This window comes from Rhinatrema bivittatum, chromosome 6, assembly GCF_901001135.1.
Source record: "Rhinatrema bivittatum chromosome 6, aRhiBiv1.1, whole genome shotgun sequence".
Lineage (NCBI taxonomy): Eukaryota > Metazoa > Chordata > Amphibia > Gymnophiona > Rhinatrematidae > Rhinatrema > Rhinatrema bivittatum.
This window is the reverse complement of record NC_042620.1, coordinates 215,817,473-215,840,411: the sequence shown is the minus strand read 5'-3', so window position 1 is coordinate 215,840,411 and position 22,939 is coordinate 215,817,473. Positions and strand designations below refer to the sequence as shown.

Genomic DNA, 22,939 nt, shown 5'->3' with positions numbered 1-22,939 from the left:
CCGGTATTAAAAAGTTGTTAAATAAATAAATAAATTTTTAAACGTGGACAAGTGCAAAGTGATTTACATAGGGATGAGCAATCAAATTTATAGCTACACAATGCAAGGTTCCACTTTGCGAGTCACCACCCAGAAAAAAGATCTAGGCACCATCGTGGATATGTTAAAATTATCTGGTCAGTGTGCAGCAGTAGCCCAGAAAGCAGGTCAGTTCTGCTGAATCATCACCTTTGAATATCATTTCTGACATGGGTATCTCTTATATCTTCCCTCAGTGAATACCAAAACAAATAATTCATTTAGTCTCCCTGCTATATGTTTGTAATCCCTAAATATCCCCTTTACCGTCTAATGCTCGAACTGAGTCCCTCGCAGACTTTCTATTTTGAATGTATCTGAAAAGATTTTATGAGTTTTTGCTTCCATGGCAAGCTTCTTTTCAAATTATCTCTCTACCTTCCTTATCAATGCATTGCTTCTAAGTCGCCAGTGCTTATGCTGTTTCCTGTTTTCATTTGGATCCCTTTTCAGTTTCTTGAAAGATGTACTTTTAGCTATTATAACTTCTTCTCACCTCACCTTTTAACCATGCCAGTAGTTGTTTAGCCTTCCCTTCTATGTTTTCTAATATGTGGACTACATCTGGTCTAGGCTTCCAAGATGGTATTTTTAAACAAACTCCATGCTTGATGTAAACTTAACCTTTGTAGATGCTTTCAGTTTTTTTTCCTAACCATTATCATAGTTACCATTTTGAAAGTTAAATGCTGTCGCAGTAGATTTCTTTAGTGTCCTTCCTCCAGTTATTAAGTCAAATTTGATCATGCTGTGATCACTATTGCCAAGTGGCCCCAACACTGTTACCTCTCACAGCAAATCCTGTGTTCCACTAAGGACTAGGTTTAAAATGGATTCCCCTCATTGGTTCTTGTACCACCTGCTCCAAGAAGCAGTCATTTATTTCACTTAGGAACTTTACCTCTCTAGCATGTTCTGATGTGACATTCACCCAATCAATTCTGAAGTAATTGAAATCACCCATTATTGTGCAGCTGATTTTGTTAGTTTCCCTAATTTCTTTTAGCATTTCATTGCCTTTTCAATCTGGCCAGGTGGAATATAATACATCCCCAACTGCTATTTTATTCCCCTTTTCATCTTCAATTTCTATCAATAAAGATTCAACATTGCATTTTGTTTCTTGCAGAACTTTTATTCTGATTCACTCAATGCCCTCTCTAATAATTAAATTTGGATTCATTGTTGGAGGATGTGGTGAAAGCTGCTAATGTAGTTGAGTTTAAAAAAGGTCTAGACATGTTACTGGGAGAAAAGGCCATAAACCATTATTAAGATGGACTTAGGGAAATCCACTGCCTATATCTGGGATAAGCAGTTTGGAATCTATCCACATTTTGGGATCTTGCCAGGTACTTGCGACCTGGATTGGCCACTGTTAGAAACAGGATATTGGGCGCGATGGAGTTTTGGTTCGACCCGGTATGGAAAATCTCATGTATTAAGGCACAGTCAGAATGTCTTCAGTATTCTGGGAGAAATTCAGATGCCAGAACTACTGGTTTCAATATGTCACACAGGAGTTATGCCAGATGGATTCCAAGATTGCTATAGTTTTTTTTTTCTCAGCCTCTTATTGGGTCACATCTCCATACCACCACATGCTGCTCAGCATAGAGGAGGTGTAGACCATCTCCTCAGTATCCTCATACTTTCCCCTACATGCTATTTCTCACTCAATCACATAGAATACCATCCCTTTCTATTAAATATCAGGAGAAGAAAAAAAATGATCTCCTTGCTGTTTTCCTTATGTTGTTCTTAGACTGCCAAGGCTTCACAGGATATTACTCCACTGTCTATGGAAATCAACGTCATACACTTAATTCACATATAACTTAACCAAGCATATCTCTCCTTTAAAAGCACAGCAAGGCGAGCAAAATCTCAGAGGGAGTGTTTTAACTAACACACGCTTTTATCCATTTCTGTCCCAAATTTGATTGTGCTCTCATAAAAAAAAGTCATAAAAGAAAAAAGGCAAATACAACTGCTTGTCATATCTCTAGAAAACTTTATTTGTACAGTAACCACCACTGTGACCTGAACAGCACAGACAAATGCAGGCATGCAAATCATACTGCAGGCTTAAGGAGCTCATTTCAGTAAAGATTTTTATAGTATTCATAACCATGTTCTTTGCTTTTAAGACATATTTAAAATGTAAAAAAATACAGAAAAAATACAAATTGGAAAATCTCAACTATGGCAGTAAAAACAAGACAAGCACATATGCAAACATTTTAGAATGCTGTAAAGGCACATTAGAAAGATCTTAGAGGAGGACACAATGGTTTATTTGTAATTCAACTGGAAGCGAGGCCAGCAGGAATGAATGAGAGTTACAGAACTAGGAACTGAAAGAAGTACAGAGAAACCACAAAGCTAGTTTAAACACTGGTTAAGAACTGTGCTCTATTTCAGTTTAAATTATGAGAGAGGCAAAAGGCTATACACACCTCTCCCACTCATCACCACCAGCAGAAAGTTTAGCAGCTTGAATACAGGCCAGCATTTGTGCATCCTTAAAAATCTTGGAATGGTATTAGTGAAGACGATTTAGTTTCATGGATACCCTGTGCTACCATTAAAAAGAGGGACTCTTTTTCTATTGATATTTAAAGACTCCCCACCACCTGTACATAAAGACAAGATTGGAGGCCACTTAAACAGGAACATTAAAAAAAAAAAAATCTCTGTTCTATTGCTCTTAAAAAATCTTCCATGCTGAAGGAACATTAACCAGTAAGGAGTGATAAATTAAGAAAATTAAAGATTTCTAAGAATTCATTCTTCAGCACTTCTCAGATTCAGGCCCCTTCTTCCATCCACCCTCTCTCTTTTTTACTTAAGTGAAAAGAAAAGACAATTAGGGTTGTCAGATGGTTCCATTTTTTCAGGACAGGCCAAAGCAGTCCTGGTTTTACCCCATGGCATACACAGGAAGTCCCAGCATGCAATGGGGTAAAACTAGGAACAGATCAACCTGTTCTGAAAGGTAATAAATGGGGGGCCAGTCCTCAAACCTAGAGCAATCTAAGATTGTGTCACCTGCTATACTATATAAGCAAAACACTCAGAATATAATTTATGAAGGGCGGTCACATTTTATGTTTGTGCCTTCAATTTGCTAAGGATTTTGCCATAGAATTCGTGGCTTTTCAGGACAGCGGGGCCTGATTTATCAAGAACCTTTTTGCATTCTGTAACACAATTCTCGATAAGCAGACCCAAAGATATTGAATTTGCTACCTTTGTTAAATATCACAACTGCAATGGCTTGAGTTTTGAACTGAGAAATTAAATCATCCTACCACATAACATCAATGCATACCCCTCTGAGCATTGCCATCTACTGGCAGTGCTACAACACTCTAAAAATAAACATTTTCCCTAACTGCTAAACAGAACCGTTAAATTAAGTTCAACATTACATATTTCTGTGGCAGCCTTTCATTGTCACTGCAGAAAAAGCAGATTGATAAAATCTGAGAACATGTAACCATATATTTTTTGGAATATTAAATTCATTTTTAAAGTCGGGACAGAAAAAAATAAGAACTGCTCCTGCTGAGGCAGTACTGCCCAATTTGCTTACTGTAAAGCTCAGGGCAAACAAGAGGCAGTTAGAACCTCCGCACATATGGCCATACCTATACCTGGCACTAGCATTTCATTAATATGAATCATTTTTAAAAAAATGGTTGCAAAACACCTGACTATAGATTTCTCAATAAGGCATTCTTCTACTGTGGTGAAATGAGACAGAAGTCTTCTGATATCACAATGCATCCACCACAATTGCTTTCATAAATCTGGCAATCTCCTTAAAATTAAAGTTCTTGCAAAAATTAAAGATGTCAGGAAAAATTCATGTATCTTGGGAGAGGCGGAAGACAGACCAAAAAAAATGTAAATTTGTTTGTTTTTCAGCATTACATTTAGCTGCTTCCCAATTTGTGCATAGTTGGAGGGGGAAGAGAACTTGTGTGTCTGCTCCCATATACTACAGAAATGTACTCCGTGGTGCTTTAGTAAACGCTGTGAAGTGCTGCATTTGAGTCTGATCCCCTTACACAGCCCTACAGCTACAAATAAAAATGAAGGAATTAAACAACATTTCTCAGTGAACATTTGCCCAGAATGAACAGAAAATGTGGAATATGTCTGGTCAAGTTCTGCTCACCCTGTAAATTACTTAGCTTTATGAATGTACTTGGGGTAGGCCTCGTGTCTCAGTGGCAGTGCTATGTGTTGCCGTGCAGAGGGACCGAAGTTTGATTCATGGACCAGGCCTGTTTCCTGGACGGCTGGGGCTGAGGGTGCTCCGGAGGCAGCATCCCCAGCTTCTCACAGGGAGGAAAGCCATGGGCTTTGCTCAACAGTGACTTCTAGCAGCCAGATTGAAGGATGAAGATGGCATGCTCCATAGAGAGCATGGCTGCTTGATCCCTGGCCATGAACCATTGCTGTACTGGCTGGCTTTAAAGGGAGGGATAAGGCTACAAAACAGAATAAAATAGCCCAGGTGTGAAGGATTATAGTGCTAGCTCTCAACCCTACTTCTGACTGAACTGGAAGAAAAAATGAGAAAGAAACTACCAGGTAACAAAAAAAAAAAAGAAAAGAGGAATGTACATTATTTCCTGCAATTATAAAGGCTGTGTAGCACTGATGCACTAAAATACAAGCTTGCTCATATGAAAAATGTTTTTTGCTTTTGTGTTTCAGTTTTGTCTAAATTTTACCTTCCCTCTCTGCTCTTTGCCACAGATCTGAAATGCATGGTCACCATTTTCAAAGTACATTTGGATATATCCACTGTGCTCCTCTGAGCAGGCATCAATGCATCTATAGGATATCAAGTTTAATAACACATCTGATAAATGGAAGGCTCTGTTTAATGCAATAAGCCGATGTTGTTCTACTGTAAGTTACTTGTATAACCACCGCTTCCTTTTAAAGCTGGCAAAATAATACAATAAGAAGCTCCCTTGCTTAAGAATTTAAATGGCACTATTTTGAAAGAAAAAGGTGACAACAGCACACCTGCATATTCTTCTAAACAATAACAGTGAAGGAAATGCGTTGAAAATCAATCTGGTGGCATATCACAGACAATTCTCAGTCTAAATGTGGTCTACAAGAGCTGCAGAATCCAGCAGCAGCATCTCATGCCTATCTTGGCTTTTGTGTGGAAAGGTCCCACTTTGGTCAAGCAAATATGGAATTAAATGGCAATGGTTTTTTTGGGTTTGTTTTTTTTTTTAAAGATGTATATAAATCACACAATGCACTTTGTTACAGTACATAGAGGCTCAATCTGTGTCCCAGAAAAACATAGAACATCAAATCTACAATACGCAGTCATCAACTATTCATTTTTTTACCCAAATATCAGAAACTCTGGACGGTTTGATAAATGTTGAGGCAACTCAGGTAACTGGTCCTAATTATTCTTTATTTTCTTCCGTTTTATGGTCAGTAATTAGATTATTCTTCTCTGGTTATTACTGCCGAAGTATGTGTTTCATTTCTCTGCAGAGAGGCTGCAAAACTATAACCAATCACTTCTTGGTCTATAGTTTCCAAGGATTTTTATCTTTTCATGATTTTTTTTTCTTTCCACTGATTCCAAACTGTTCACACTTCAACTGCAGGTCTCATTCTTCTCTCTTCATGTGTTGTGAACGCAGCAATCACAGCTATAATCAAAAAAAACTTGGTAGTAAACTATTGTTTTCCTTAAAGCAAAAGACAAAATTTGCTATTCATGTAAGCTATGGCGATTCCCTTTAGATAACGGAGAAGGCAGTCGAGGTTCATGCATTCTGCTTTGCCTGTGCTTCAGCTTCCTGCAAAACACAGTAAAAAGTCACATTAAAAGAAGTTCTGAGGAGGTGCACACAGTTCAGCACAAAAACTAATGTTCAGACCAGATGGAGTTTGAGGGGTGGCGAAGATATCCTGGCAGTTTCCTCCAGTTCAACTGGAACCAAGTTTGTGAAATAGTAACAGTTTAAATGTTAGTAAAACTTTTCTTATCTGCTCAAGTCAGCACGTGGCTGATTTCCAGGCTCCCCATGCTGGGGCAGGCTGGGTTGCTGTTGGCCTGGCTAGAGAGTGCACAGGTACATCAAAGGAAGGCTACATTTTTTCAACGATATTTGCATCCTTAATTAGAACCATAGCTGGAAAATGGTGTCCTGAGCCTTCATTTGCAACTATGATGAATTTTTTTTTTTTTTTTATATCCTTTCCATAAATCACCAAGCTCAGACACTGCAGTGACAAACCTTGACCAATGACCCTGCACGAGGGCTCCTTCTGGACCCTACAATCATGGGCCCTCAATCTGGCCGCTAGGTGTCGCCACTGCACAATGACTGGGACGCCCTCACCCCAGGTTCTGTGAACACTGCCTTTGTAGCACACACTACCCTGGCCAAACCGGAAGACCTGACCCTGGAAATCAAACCCGGGTCCTCTGAATGGCAGTGTGCAGCAGTGTCAATGAGCTACAGGGCCAATCCATATTATTTTTGCAATGTAAACAAATCATTTTATTTATGTATGGACACTTGATATTCTGCCGTTTCCCAAAGTTGGTTTCAAGGTAGCTTACAATCAATAGAATGTGCAATTAAGAGTAGCAGTGGTATCCAACATGGGAAACCCATTTGTGAATAGTTTCTAGGCCCAGTTGAGAATGTACGTGGGGCTGGAGTTCAGGGAGCTGAGTCAGAAGTGGGTCTCTGAGGAAGGCCTGGCTGAAAAAGTCATGCCTTTGATTTTTTTTTTCTGGATCTTAAGGTAACAAGGCTCTGGGCACAGGGTTAGTGGTACAAAATTTTCACTTCCCAGGCAGCTACTCTCTTGTTTTCAGTCATTTTGCATTAACCTTATGCTGTATTAAGCTAGCACAAATGTATTAAGTTAGTCCAAATATATATATATATATATATATATATACATACACACATACACACAGCTTGCTTACAGACTTGTTTCAACATATCCAAATGGACTAGCACAGCAACCACTCAACTTCATCTTTTTCTTCCAATGCAAAGAGAGCTTCGTCCAAAAATAAAAAGGTAAAATAATCATGACAGCTATACAAGTAGCAGTGACTGGGATGTAGACTTTGATAGATGGACAACTCTGTGGCAACTAGAAATGGGCTGCGAATGGGGGGGTGGGGTGGGTCCAAAACTAAAATGGAACAGAAGCATGCTTACTCTGCCATCAGGACCAGCTTTAGCACCAGTGGTGACCTGTGCTCTCTATGGCTAGAGAGGTGGGGTGGGGGGGGGGGGAACTGATACTCCCTGGTGCACTGCGCTTGGCACCCCTTCAAAGCCACTGTGCCCTTGAAGCCCATCCTGTCTGCAACACTTCTATGATGCAATTCACAAGAAGATTTTTCTGCAGCTTCTTCTAGGCTGTGTCTCAGGCTTCTGAACTTGAGACCGGGCAACATCAGTCTCAGCTTCCAGACTCTGTTTTAGAGCCATGTAGCACTCTTTTATTGATAATCTAGCGACCAGATGAAGAACAGCACCGAAAGTAGCTTTGAGGGAGTGCCATCCTGTGCCAGATGAATGCAAAGCTCTGTGTATATACACACAAGGGGTGGATGAACAGGGAAAGCGCTGAAAGCTATGTATGATGACTCGCTGATAACAGCAGGTGAGCAGAAAGGATTTGTAGGGGGAAAATATACATTCTTACTTATACTATGCTTTTCATATCTCTGGGTCTGCTAACTGCCCTCTGTAAGTTAATATTTGCATGAGCTATTTACTAAAGCACGGAAGGGCAAGTACAGCATGTTCTCAAATGGCTTGGCAAATTGATTGGGAAACTGTGTGAAAAATGAGTTGTAGATCAAAGGCCTCATGAGCTGTACATGGTATTTTTTCAGCCTAGATAGCTCTCCATCTCACATTGAGCAGGAGAAATGCTGAGCTCACTGCACGCCATCCACACTCCCTTTAGTTCAGCTGTGTAATGGAGGCGGGGGGGGGGGGGGGAGAGAGCAGAACGTCTGTCCCAATTTTCCAGAACATGTTTACGCAGTACAAAATCTGCCCAGTTAATTACTGCTGCTTGTAACTGCCATAACCATCTGGATTTGCATTAAGAAAAAAAAAAAAAGTGTTCTTGCAACTGCAAACCTTGAAATGCAAAATACGTCTTACTTGGAATCACAGATTGGTGTCCTAACTCAATTCATTGTCGGGTCTATCCTGTAAAGTGCGGCCGCATTTACCCTGCTCCTAAGCCGCTTTTTACTCACTTTCCGGCCGCGTTAGCCCTTCCTGCGATCCCGAATCCCCTTTAACCTACTCCTACCGCGTCCTAAATTCCCCGGGCAACCCCTTCCGCATGCGGCATGCATATTGCATGCAAATGAGCGAATTAGCTATTCCCTAGCATCCCGTAACCCGCGCCCCGACTATCGCTAGTTTTCCCTGCCGTTTTGTCGCGCGTTTAACCTGCAAACTTACCGCCTACCCTGACCCCTGCGGTAGAGGCAGGGGTAAGGGTAGGTGGCAAGCTTTCCCCCAGCCCCCGCTCACCTGCCCCGGCCGCGATCATGGGTGCCGGTCTCCGTGGCAGCCCCAGTCCTCTCCCCTGCTCCCAAAGCCAAAAAAAAAAAAAGCGAAAAAAACGTTGCAGCCCCCCTCCGATGTCCGGACTGGGGCTGCCACGGAGACTGCAACGGCGAAGCAACGGCGAAGAAAAAAAAAAAACAAAAGCAATTTTGTTTTTTTTTTTGCTTCGCCGCTGTGTCTCTCCTCCTCCCGGAGCAGGGCGCGAAAAGCAGCCTTGCTCTGGGAGAAGGAGAAGAGACACAGCGGCGAAGCAAAAAAAAAAAACCCAAAAGCAATTTTGGTTTTTTTTTCAAAAAGCGACAATTTTGGTTTTTTTCCAAAAGCGACTTACTTTTGGGATCTGTCAAGATCCCAAAAGTAAGTCGCTTTTGGACGCCTGCAGAACTATGATTGTGTTCCTGCTGATGGCTTCAAAAAAGTAAGTTCTGCAGGCGTCCAAAAGCGACTTACTTTTGGGATCTTGACAGATCCCAAAAGTAAGTCGCTTTTGGAAAAAAACCAAAATTGTCGCTTTTTGAAAAAAAAAAAAAAACCAAAATTGCTGGCAGCTGAGGACAGGGAAATCCCAAGAGTAATAGACTGGTTTAGCAGGACTCAAGGAAGAAGATTATCAAGTAAGAATAATTTAACCATTTTCAGCCACAACCTAGATGGCTAGATTATGACTGAAAATTTGCTAAAACATAGCTGATTAAGTCCCCACTCAGTGGCATCCTGAGAATCTACTCCTGTGTTTATAAAAGAAAACCTGAAATGTTAAATGGCCATTTCCTAAAAGCACTCAAAGTACATAATAAGCAAGATAACATGTTTGCAAGGGTCTTAATGATTTTATATAGAGTCACACACAGGTCTATCCAGTACCGAGCGGTAGGAAGAGCTGCGTTAGTGCCTACGGCACCCGCGGTTACCGCCCGCACAGTGCAGCTCACCTACCGCTCGATCCTGAACACTAATTTTATTTAAATGTAAACCGCGTCCATAATGCCTTAGGCCCGCGCAACCCATTTTACTGGATAGAGCGCCTATACAGTATCCTGGGTGCGCGGGCCTAAGGCTTCACGCCACGCTGGTATCTGTCATTTCAAATGTCATTTGAAATGACAGATACCAGGGAGGAGGGGAGAAGAGATGACAGCGGCGAAAAAAAAAAAGCGAAAAAACCAAAAGCAAAAAGTTGCTTCGCCGCTTCACTCTTCCCTCCTCCCGGAGCAGGGCGCGAAAAGCAGCCTTGCTCCGGGAGGAGCATATGTGTGTGATTGAGAGTGCACATGTGTAACTGTGACTGAGAGCCTGTGTGTAAGTGAGAGCATCTGATTGAGATCATCTATCTAAAGTGTGTGAGAGAGAGCATGTGTGTGATTGAGAGAAACTGGTCAGAGAGGTGATGTGTGTATATAGGACACACAATGGAAGTGACTGGTTAGGGAGATGACTGGAGTGTGTGTGTGTGTGTGAGAGAGAAAGTGATTGTGGGAATGAGAAGTCTGTGCATGTGGAGAGAGCTAGCATAGGAGTGTGTGTGAGACACAGCATGGGAGTGAGAAGCCTGTATATATAAGATAAAACATGGAAGTGGGAAGCCTGTGTGTGTGCACGAGAGAGAGACTGTTCGGGAAGGTGACTGGTGCATATGTGTAAGAGAAAAATTGGTCAGTGTGTGTGTGTGTGTGTGTGTGTGTGTGTGTGTGTGTGTGTGTGTGTGTGTGTGAGAGAGAGAGAGAGAGAGAGAGAGACTGATCGGGAAGGTGACTGGTGTGTGAAAGACAGAAACTGGTCATGGGGGTGTAACTGGTATGTGTGTATGAGAGACAGAAAGACTGGTCTTGGGCACTAAGGAAGAGGACCATGAATACAGAGCTTCAGCCACTACTGCTTCTGATGTGTGCTACTGGCTGCATGGAACAGGAGTAGGAGAGCTGCTGGAGGGGGTTAGTAAAGGTGGCTTTTTAAGTTTATTTTTCTTGAATGACTGCCATTTTAATTACTGAATATTATGTGATGTATCTGCTGTTTTGAAGTATTTTATTGGTGTTTGGAGAATTTTAAATAATTTGTACGAGTTTTTAATTGTTGGATATTATTCTGTTCATAGTTGTGAAACATTTATTCTGCTTACTCATCTGCTGACCACCCTTCCTCTCCTGAGTTCAGCATGACAGACACCCCAAACGAGTCTCTCTGCCTCTGCACACCTCGTGGATGTTTGGGGGCTGCAGTTTTGTCTCCCAAAGATCCATGGTCAAGGGACTTTGCCCCTGCCATAGCATCTGTCTTCTACATGGTGCAAAAGGCCTGGTGCATTACCAGAACCAAATCGGGAGAAAAGCCCACTGGATGCATCCCTGCCAAGCCTGTGGCAGGTTCTGGAACAAAGTCCTGCTCTGGGTCTAGTGCTCTGTTCCCTTGGAACCTTTCAACATCCCTCTCTATCAGAGGGACTTATCATGGCCATGTGCCCTGGGTTTAGGGCTTTTTCTTCCCCAAAAGTGCCCAGTGTGACATCCAGAGTTGCTGCACTTCTCTCCCATGGCCCTTCACTTGAGGGGGTTTCTCACTGGGCCCTTCCCTGGGTTCTACATCTAATGCACTGCTGCAAGAAGGGTAGAATGAGTCTACTACACTGGCCACCTTCCTGGTACCACATGAGCGAAACTTGTGGCCCAAGCACATTCAGCATTTCAAGTCACCAACCGCTCGAGTGGAGAGGCTTTCAGGCCTTCCTTCAGCAACTTTAAGGCAAGCAGTTAGTTTCCTATCAGCTTGGGGCAGGGTTATCCCTGTGCTTACCCCAGCCTAACGCTGCTTCAGCTGAACCATTTCCCATGCACAGCAGGTTGGGTGGGGGGGGGAAGGTTGTGATACTGCCACTGATATGCAGACTTGCTCCAAACTCCCCTCGGCGCAACATGAACTGTGCTTTGCACCCTCAGTTTTACTCACTAACTCCAGAGGAATGTGCTTTCATTGCCGGCTGTTGCCCTAAAACATGGTTGTCCTGCCTCAGGCCTCTCCTCCCCAGGAAGTCTGCTCTTCCTCCCCCTGTTTTTTTTTTTTTCTTTTTAAAATCAGCTTTATTTGACTTAATCCTGCAGTACACAGGAAAGGCAGAAGCTCAGAGGGAAGGAGGCAGAGGGGGTTTAGAGAGGAGACTTCTAGCCCTAAAATTTGGAAAGGCCAGGTCCCTTCCTAGGGTGGATCCTCGGTCCCTTGGGAATAGAGATCCAAGTTCTAAGAGCCTATGACCAGAAAAATTTCTGGGAAGCAGCCGAGCTGGGAAAAATCAACCCTGAAAGGTTGTTTTCCCAAGAGCTTGGTAAACTTTACGAGGCCAGAGCCGTACCCCAATTCTGGGAGTGAGCAATGAATCAGTTTATTCTTGTCCACAGCTGCAAGAGACAGACACTACTGACAAGGGCCTCCAACCACTCCTCCCTTTGTGCAAAAGAGTGACATTATAAAGTGGGTGTAACCTTTGTCTCCAGCAGTTGAGGTAAAGGGAAATTCCAAGGGTAACTGACTGGTCTAGCAGACAAATGAGAAATTACTACTTACCTGATAATTTTCTTTTCTTTAGGATAGTCGGATGAATCCAGAACAAGTGGGATGCACCCCAGCTACTCCCAGGTAGGGGGCTGCCCACGGTCCAGACAAAACCGCACACGAAAAGGCCGCATCCTCCCGGGCCTGAACATCCAGGCAATAGTACCTGGAAAAGGTGTGCAAGGAGGACGACGTTGCAGCTCGGCAAATGTCGATGGTAGACAACAATATAACTTCTGCCCATGACCCTGCCTGAGCCCAAGTGGAATGAGCCCGAACCTGAAGAGGCAACGGCTTTCCAGCATCCACATATGCATCTGTGATTACCTTCTTAATCCAGCAAGCTATAGTTGCCTGCGAGGCTGGCTCTTCCCTGTCCAATACCGCCATGAAGGACAAAACAGGCGATCCGACTTCCACAAAGGTTCAGTAACCTCCAGACACCTGACAATATGTCTCTTGACATCCAAGGGTTGCAACAGGCGATACTCCTCTGTATCTTTCTTTATCCAGAGACGGCCTGATTCAAGTGAAACCCATTGACTACTTTTGGTAAAAATGAAGGAACAGTACTCAGCTGTACTGCCCCTGAAGTCACCTGGAGAAATGGCTCCCGGCAAGACAAGACCTGCAATTCAGAAACCGTATGCGCCAAACAAATTGCCACAAGGAACACAGTTTTCAAAGTCAGCAACTGCAGTCAAAATGTAGGGCCTGCCAAAAACTTCAAGGCCAAATTAAGATTCCATGGGGGCACCGCAAAAATGCAAAGGAGGACAAAGATATTTCACTTCTTTCAGAAAACAGACCACATTAGGATGAGCCAACAAGGATCCACCATTTACCTGACCCCTGAAACAGACGAGAGTCACTACTTGTACCTTTAAGGAATTAAGAGCCAACCTTTATTCAAGCCATCTTTCAAAAATTCCAAGAAAGAAAGGAAGGAAGAGCACCTCGATCCTCACACCAGACCTCATAACAACCTCCAAATTTACACATAGGCCAAGGAAGTGGAGAACTTTCTAGCTCTTAGCAAGCTGGAAGTCACTGCGGCAGATTATCCACGTTTCAGCAAGCGAGCCCTTTTAAGGGCCATACCGTAAGACAAAATTGAGTCGGATCTTCATGAAGGAAAGGTCCCTGCTGCAACAGGTTCCTGTGTGATGGAAGTCGAAGAGGCAAATCCAGCAGGAGCCTCCGCAGATCTGCATACCACGGTCTCCTGGGCCAATCTGGAACGACCAAGAGCACCATCCCCCTGTGGTGCAAATCAATCTGTCTAACATGGGCCATGGAGGAAAGGCATGCAGCAACTTGTCTGCCGACCATTCCTGCACTAGGGCACATTCCCCAATGACTTCAGATTCCTTCTGCGGCTGAAGAATCATGGAACCTTCACATAGTGCAGATTCGCCAACAGGTCCAGGAGACCCCAGAGATTCTGTTTAGCTGAAACACCTCGTCTGACAACACCCATTCTCCTGAGTCCAGACTCTCTCTCTGCTGAGAAAGTCTGCTTTGCCTGCAATGTGTGAGGCTGAGATCATCTGGAGATGCACCTCCGCCCATTCCATAAGTTGATCTATTTCCAGTGACACCTGCTGGCTCTTGGTACCTCCCTGCCGATTGACGTAAGCCACTGTTGTTGCATTGTCCGACCTTGCAGTCTGTCGCTGAACTGCAAACATGCCAACCAGACGGCCCTGGCTTCCAGTCGACTGATGTTCCAGAGACTCTTCTGCACACCAATGCCCTTGTGCTATCAGCTCCTCACAGTGAGCTCCCCAACCTCGGAGACTAGTATCTGTTGCCAGCACTAGCCATTCTGGTGGAGACATGGAGAATTCCTTCTTTAGATGATCCACCTGCAGCCACCACTGCAGTTGGGAGAATATCTCCATCAGCAGTTGGAGCCGAATAGAATTGTCCTGAAACTGGGGATTCCACAGAGGCAGCAGGGAGCATTGAAGTGGATGCATATGTGCCCTCACCCACAGCACCACTTCCAAGGTCGCTGCCATTAAGCCAAGAACCTGCAGGTAAGACCATACAGGTGGGTACAGAGTGTTCAACAGACTGACAGACTTGAGCTAGCAACTTCCAAATTCAAGCTTCCGGTAGGAACACCTTGCCCTGCTGTGTGTCGAACTGACTGAGGTATTTTATTTATTTATAAAATTCTTATATACCGTCGTTCAGATTGGCCATCACAATGGTTTCCGAAACATAAAATGCAAATAAAAGAACAGTTAAATTTACATAATACACAACTACTAAATTATTATATAAAACACAAATAAAATAACCGGATAATATGAGCTCGCTCCTTTAAAATAGATTAAATTAAACAAAATAAAACACAATAAAATACATTCATAATAAAACAATATAAAGTAATCTAAAATGCATAATATATAAGTAATTTTTTGTCTTGCACTCTCAGCTGTAAAAATAGCTGCTTCGTAGGTATATAAATAAAATAATTGCAGGCTCGCATCAGCTAAAAAGGTGGCAGCGGGTTCCATAACTGCTCTGAAATTTATTCCAGAATCATCAACTTCCTGAGAGAGAAGCAGTCAAAATCATGCTACTAGGGCGCAACAAGAAGCTATCTGTAAAGTAATTGCCACTGCTTCAAAGGCTTGCTTAAGGATAGTCTCAATCCACCTGTCATGCATATCCTTCAGGGCCGCTCCTCCCTCCATGGGGATAGTCATCCGCTTAGAGATGGTACAGACCAGCGCATCCACTTTGGGAAAATGTAAATGCTCCCTCAATGGTGGATCCAGGGGGGTACAGGCCTTCCAATGTCCAAACCCTTTTGAAACTTGCCTGTGGAGCTCCCCATTCAAGATGAATCAATTCCTGCATGGTGTCCATAACAGGGAAAAAAAACAAGAGGCTTTACGCAAGGAAACCAAAATGGGATCTTCTTCGGCTCAGACAAGGAATTTGCACCAGGAACACCCAGCATCTTCAAGTTCTTGGAAACCAGGGCCAGCAGTTCCAATCATGGAGGAATTTCCCCATCTTCCAGGGAACCAGGATCTGCCTTATCAGTGCCATCCGGGTTCCTGTCGGTATTACCCACAGCGAACTGAGGTTTTTCTGGAGCCTAAACATAGGACTGGATGAAGGCGGGGCCACCAGCTGAGGGTTCTACCTGACAAGAGTGGGCAAAGCTGAGGACTGCACCTGAAGAAAGGATTGCAAACCTTGAAAAAACTCCATCCAAGAAAAAGCAGCCGGATTAAGCCAAACCCAGAAGGAACTGGAGTGGGGTTCACTGAACTGCCATCTCCTGTGGAGGAACCAGTCAAGGAAGTTCCAAGATCCAGTGTACCTCCAGACAGATCCTTAACCAGACGATCATCAGGCTGGGAAGATCCAGGCTTAGTGAAATCAGAGAAAGCCAACTCTTCCTGAGCCTCTAAACAGTGCTGACACAGGTTAGACGATATGTCAAGCAGAGATGCCTGAATATGACAGATAAATAGAGAAAACGGTGCTTAGGTTTCTTGCTCATTGGCGCCATCAGTGCACAGGTGACTGAGAATGTGCATCCAGCTGGCTCACACTGAAAATTTCAAGTGCACAAAGTTTATGCGCACAAAAACTAGGCGCCCCAAAAGTAAGTGCTGCAAAAAACACACGCACAGACTGTATGTCAAGGCCTGGGTGCACTACCAGCGCTGAGAAATTTGTGCGAGCAAAAGGTGCACCTAAAACTGAGCACACAACGCATGCACAGAGAAGACGCACCGCGCACACGACGTCCTGTAGAGGGCAGTAAGGCATGCTCAGATGCGCATGAAAACACCACCATGGCCTACAGGCAAAAAGCCTAACTGTGAGGCCTAGCCCACTGGCACCACTTAACCTTTTAGGCTGCCTAGTTCCCCTTACCCCCACGGGAGCGGGAATGAATGTTGGAACAGCACGCTGAACACGGAGACTGGAGTAAGTCCCGTAAACCCCTCTATACTGTCTCTGTCTTAGAAACTTTTTTTTTTTTTAAACTTACCCAAGCTCAACTCTTACCGGCTAAGTACAGAGACTGTCTCCGGCTGTGGGGGGAGAGGTCATGTACCGTCACTACCGTGCTCAGCCTCCTTTCCCGCTGCCTTTAAGTTGTACAATCAGCTAAGTCCACACAGGGAAACCCACCTACCAGATAAAGACACACATCTGAGGGACACGGAAATCACCTCAGGAATTCTCAACGGGGGGCGGGACCATTTGATATCACTGCAAGAGAGTGGGGCTTTTCTTTTGTTAAATTCTCTTTCCAAATTCTAAAGCAATCCCCATAAGGAGAGGCACGTCCACCATCTGCTGGAGACGGAGAATACTGGCAGGCTAGTGTCACTGCGGAGTATATGTACTGTGACATCAGCTTGTTCAGACTCCATCTGCTGGCAGGAGAGCATAACCCACTGGTCCCGAGTCCATCTGTCTACACGCTAGAAAATATCTAAATTCTTGACCCAAAAACAAAACCATCCTTGTAATGAAAAACTAGTCTCCAAAGGGGGGCAGAGTCAAGATGGCATCTCGACTGGCTACACACAGACTGCTCTGGAGTTTTTTTTTTTTAATTGTTTTTTAAGATTTCTTAAGAAATAATGCCCCCAAAACGAAAAGGGAAGCAGAGGACTTACCCCTCGACGTCCTCGCTACCCCCCGGGCAGAAAACCATTCCTTGATGCACCATCAAACCTAAGGAGGAGGGCTTGAGTGGTCCGGCTGTCGGGCCGGTGGAAGGAGACTGCGACTCAACTTCGGAAGTTTCCCTCAGCCCCTTGGATCAGAGGCTACTTCCAGCTGAACGGGGAACTTCGACTCAGTGCCTGACAGGAAGTCCCAAAGTGGATCTTCGTGGTGTCTTGGCAGAGGGGGCTGAATTGGAGGGTAACGCTGTTCAGACGCCCAGAGAGTCCGGAGAGAATACCGCCAGAGGCTTTGTGCTGGGGATGGCAGGAGATCAAGCCAGTGGATGTGGTGAGAACCTAGATTCCATTACTCCTATTAAACCTGGCGAAGTAATAAGCATGAAGAGACCGGAGATAGTGACTTTAGAATCCCTGTGGTGTTTAACATCTACTTTGGCTAAATCTTTATCAGAGTGCTCTGTAAATATAAGTGTACTTTTCTCTCAGATGTGCCAGCTGAATGAGAACCTTCAAAAATCAAAGCAGGAAACAGTAGGTAAATTCCAACAAATTGAAGAAGAAATTAAACAAGTTAAAATGGTGCAGTCAACTATGATGCAGAACTATGGTGCTATAAATAGAAAAATTGAATATATGGAGAATGTGATGAGACATCTAAATCTTAGGATTTTAAACTTTCCCAGAGTAATAGGAGAATCACCTCGTATAACCATGGAAGAACTTGAAATTTCCTCTGAAAAAACTCCGCCTCTGGATAAAGTATGCTTTCTCCCGATAAGTAAAGATCAGAAAAAACAAATAACTCCTAATGTTCTTGAAAATCTGACTGAATTCCTTGAATCATCAGCATATGAAATAGCGGAGAACACAACATTCCTTATCTCTTTTTTTAATGAAAAAGACTTAGGGGTCATTATGCGGGCTTATTTTAAAAAGCCCAAAGCAAATTTCATGGGTGCAGTAGTCAGAATCTAGCCTGACGTTACAAAGAGTACACAACAGAGGAGAAAGGCATTTCTTGATGTAAAACAAGAGATACTAGCATTGGGAGCATCTTTTAATCTACGCTTCCCATGTAAGTGTACCGTAAAATATAAAGAGGACACATATTTTACCAGCCAGAGCACCTGATGAGCTTTGTAGAAGGGAAAAAAGCTTTGTTACAACTGAGCAATAGGAATTCTGATTAAAGTAATGGTTTGTGAGACCCATATGTTTAAATTAGTTTAATGTTGTTTCCTCTGTAATCTCCTAAATGTGCAGTTACTCTGTCCCTCCCCCCCCCAAGTATAGGGGTCTAATGGGTATTATATATTTGGAAAAAGATTATTTTCCTTGATTTATTTTCGTTTTTTCTCATTTATAAAAATATGTTCATCCATGTAAAATAATACCATATTTCTGTTTCAAAGTGGATACTTTGTAAGTTTTTTGAAAAAATTAATAAAGACAAAATAAAAAAAAACAAAAAAAAACCTAGTCTCCAAATCCAATCTGGCTCCAACAAGATATTAAGTTAAACTAAAGCTATCCATGAGTCAAGTCACCTTCCCACCTTCTTTATGCTTTCTACTAGGCAAAAGGTAAACCTTAGCTATAGGTGGAATTGATTCAGCAGGAATCAGAAGATTGTTGAGTTGGAACAGCAAATGGAATCTGTTAATGTAGCAACAGTTAAATATTCAGCAGCTGGTTAAACTGGAAATGTTGGAAAACCATTCAAGGAGATTGAGATTTTTGAATTTCCCTAAATTGCCAAATTCAATCTCCTTGAATATGCCGTATTGCTTGAGCTGGGGAACATCTCAACGAATACAGCACAGAAAAGATGGCTGATGCATCCATTCCTTGGGGCTCAACAAAACCTCATACAACTGAGGTTCCACTGTCGAGCCTTCAGTGGAGGACTCCTCCAAAAGACAAACCACCAGGGTTCTGCATGAAAAAAAACCCAAACTAAGGGTTATGAGGAAGTGGTTGACTCCAGGAACTGGCCTCGCTTTAGCCTTCCATCCCCATAACACAGGTAAAGGAAAAAGGAAATAAGTATTTTTATTGAAAACATGAGCACACAATCAAAGGTGTTACAGTCAGGTACCACCTTGGATTCCCATAAAACTCATTTTTCAAGAATGGAGATGCAGTTTTTAAATACCGCTTAAACAGAATGAAGATTTTAAAAAAAAAAGTTCCTAGAAGTATGGTTACAAATTGGTACATAAAGAGTAGAAAGAGAAGTAGAAAAAATACCTTTGAACCAGGTGGAGCGGTCAAGCCTAAAAATGCATACACTGCGTTGTTTTCTCTGGCCTCAAAGAAAGCATCATAATCCTGATGGGGAAAATGGACAAAGGAGTTATAAACCATCCAGAATATAAGAAGCAACAATACAAAGTTAGAAACCTTCACTAAAAAGTTCTTACTCTCGCATGGAAAGGCTGCTCATCATCTTGCTTAAGGATAGGCAGCCTACAAATCCTCAGTTAACACGTGCACGCAAAACATACTACTCAGTTCTACTCATTATACAGGGTGGCCCATAGAAAAGTAGCCGGCCTCCAATGCCACCCTGTAGGTTAAATACATTTGCAGGGGGAATTGGGTGGAATAAAAAGAAAAACAAACCATTTGCTATAACGTTTCTCTGAATTATAAGTAAATGAGATTTCCAGAAGACTGCCGAATGCAATGACATCTCCAGGATTGACTTGCATCTTGGTTCTGCCCCTGCTTTGCAGGCTGTAGAAAGATCATAGAATGTATAGAAGGGAAGTGGGCAGGAGCTTGCCAAAGCCACCAACCTGCTCTGCATTGCCTTGTCATGCGTAAGCATGAAGCTTAGCAGAATATAACCCTGTCCATCCCGACCAAAAAACACCAACCTCTGCTTATTTATTTATTATTATTCATTTTTATGTACCGAAGTTTCATGAGAACATCTCACATCGGTTTACATTAGTTAACAAATATTCATTTAAAAATATTTGCATTTCCAAAATTAAATGAAGAGAAGTAAATACAAAGTTTCATAATAAGCTAATAAAAACAAATAAAATAGTAAAATAATCATAAAATGTAAACAGTTAAAGAAGCAGAACAATAAGATCAGAGATAATACAATTAACTAAATATTTATATTAAAGGTGGTATATAATCCTTAGGTTAAAACTCTTGGAAAGTTTGTTTGAATAGCCATGTTTTAATATCCTTTTTAAATATTTTAATGGCCGATTCCATCCTTGGTTCCTGCGGTAGAGAGTTCCACAGCTGGGGCCCGGCAATGGAAATAGCCCTGTCTCTCACATTATTTAAATGAGCAATTTTAGGAGAAGGTATGGTAACATCCCTGTACCTGCTGATCTTGTAATTCTTGATGGGATATGAAAATGTATCTTTTCGTTGTAGAGGGTTTTATGAATTAGTGATAGAACTTTATGCTGAGCTCTGTATTTGACAGGCAACCAATGAAGGTCCTTTAATATCTGCATAATATTATCAGATCTTCTAGTTCCTGTCAAAAGTCTAGCGCTGAGTTCTGTAATAATTGCAATGGTCTAGTAACATTCGCTTGTAGGCCCAAAAACATCGAATTACAGTAATCCAATTTTGACAAAACAAGTGCTTGTAAAACTGTTCTAAAATCTTTTGGAAAAAAGGCTTCAATCTTTTAAGAACATTCAATTTAAAATACCCATCGTAATTAAAATGCAACTCTTGCAGAAACCACGAATATTCCCAGGTCCAAAAGATCAGGTTATTTAAAACCTCATAGGTTACCATCTGCTTAAGGGAAGATCTACCTTAAGCTTAATAATAATGAGAAATTACTACTTAGCTGATAATTTCCTTTTCTCTAGTAAAGACAGTTAATCCAAGACTAATGAGTTATGCACCTCTACCAGCAGATGGGAACGAAACAAAGCTGACGTCACGGTATATATATATCTGCTCCAATATCAGCCTGCCAGTCTTCTCTCAAAAGCCATCTGTGGACAAAACTAACAATTCTTGATTATAACTATTAACAGACAACCACACAAGCACTCAGCCAACAGGAAACACTGAGCTCAAACAAAGAGTGTAACATAATTAATCTAGGGACTGAAACTGACACCGGTTATCCCTGGAAAAACAGCCTCTCAAGACCACCACAGAATCACAAACCGGCAGCCAAGGGCAGGAAGGTGGATTAACCTGACATCACTAGAGAACAGAAATTATCAGGTAAGAAATAATTTATCATTTCTCAGCATTCAGACAGGTTAATCCACAACCAGTGGGATGTACCCAAATTATTCCCAAAGAGGGTAGGAGGCTGCCCACAATCCGACAACACCACATGTGCATAGGCTGCGTCCTCCTGGACCTGCACATTCAGTCAGTAATACTTGGAAAACGTGTGTAAGGAGGACCATGTCGCAGCCCAGTAAATTTCGACAGGAGGCAACAATCAAAGCTCTGCCCATGACACTGCCTGAGCCCTAGGAGAATGAACCCTAACCTGCTTAAGTAACCCCCTTAATCCAGTGGGTTATTGTAGCCCGCGATGCCAGCTCACCCTGTTTGCCCCCACCATGGAGCATAGTTAGTCGGTCTTTCTAAGAGGTCTAGAAACCTCCAAATTCTTCAAGAAATGTTGCTTGACATCCAAGGTCTACAACAGACTATATTCATCCACATCTTTCCCTATCCAGCGTCGGCAGGGAAATCGATTGATTCACGTGAAAGTCCGAAACCACTCGCAGGAATGGTTCCCAGCAAGAAAGAGCCTACAGTTCGGAAACTCTATGCACAGAACAAATCGCCACAAGAAAAATCGTCTTCAAGGTAAGTAATCTCAAGGACAGGATACACAGTGGTTGAAAAGTGGGACCCACTGGAAAATCCAGAACCAGATTAAGGCTCCACAAAGGCACTGGCAACCGTTAGGGAGGACAAAGATGCTTTACCCCTTCAAGAACCAGGCCACATCCAGATGGGCCGACATGGATCCACCAATCACCTGACTCCTGAAACAGGCAAGAGCTGCCACCTGAACTTTAAGGAATTAAGGGCCAAGCCCTTAATCAGCCCATCCTGTTAGAAATCCAAAATGAGCGGGATCTTAACCGAATGGAGGATGAACCCCTTGTTCCTCACACCAAGTCTCAAACAATTGCCAAACTCGAACATAGGCTAAGGAGGTGAAAACCTTTTGAGCTTGAAGAAAGGTGAAAATCAGAGCCATGGAATAACCACATTTCAGCAAATGAGCCCTTTCAAGGGCCACACTGAAAGACAAAATTGAGTGAATCAAAACAGACCCCCTGTTGTAACAGATCTTTGGACCGGAAACCAGAGAGGAGAGCCCAAAAAACATCTCTGCAGGTCTGCATACCACGGTCTTCTGGGCCAGTCAGAAGCCACCAGAATCACCATCTGTGTGCCTCTTGATCCTCCAAATAAACCTGCCCAACAAGAGCAACGGGGGGGGGGGGGGGGGGAAGGCAAACAGAAGCTTGCTCTTCAGCCACTCCTGCACTAGAGCATCAATGCCCAGAGAATTTAGATCTCTGCAACTGAAGAAACAAGGAACTTTTGCATTGTGTGACGTCGCTAGTAAGTCCAGATATGGTAGGCACCAGCGGCACACTATGAGCTGGAAAGCTTCATCTGACAATGCCCATTCTCTTGGATCCAGACTGTCTGCTGAGAAAAAGAGCTCTCACATTGTCTGATCCCGCAATGTAGGAGGCAGCGATCTCCTGGAGATGTACCTCCGTCCGTACAATGAGTTGGTCTATTTCCTGTGACACTTGTTGAATCTTGGTGCCTCCCTGGTGATTGATGTAAGCCACTGTCATCGCACTGTCTGACATTACTCGGACCGCTTGACCCTGCAAATGGTTGACGAACTGCAAGCATGTCAACTGAATGGCACGCGCTTCCACATGATTGATGCTCCAGAGCAACTCCTCTGCACTCCAGAACCCCGGCACCATCAGTTCCTGACAATGAGCCCCTCCAACCCTGGAGACTTGA

At 43.0% G+C, this 22,939-nt stretch overlaps 1 protein-coding gene across 2 annotated transcripts in view; it reads right to left on the bottom strand.

Annotated features, from left to right (window-relative positions):
* Nucleotides 1-2,075: 2,075 nt before the first annotated feature.
* SH3BGRL (SH3 domain binding glutamate rich protein like) overlaps nt 2,076-22,939 on the bottom strand; it is a 91,951-nt gene continuing 71,087 nt past the window's right edge. For both annotated transcript variants that reach the window (XM_029606546.1, XM_029606547.1), the window contains 2 exons: nt 19,169-19,249; nt 2,076-5,933 (listed from right to left, as the gene is read on the bottom strand). In XM_029606546.1, coding sequence (XP_029462406.1) covers nt 5,901-5,933; nt 19,169-19,249 — 114 coding nt within the window. In that variant the 3' untranslated portion in view covers nt 2,076-5,900. The remainder of the gene's footprint in view (nt 5,934-19,168; nt 19,250-22,939) is intronic.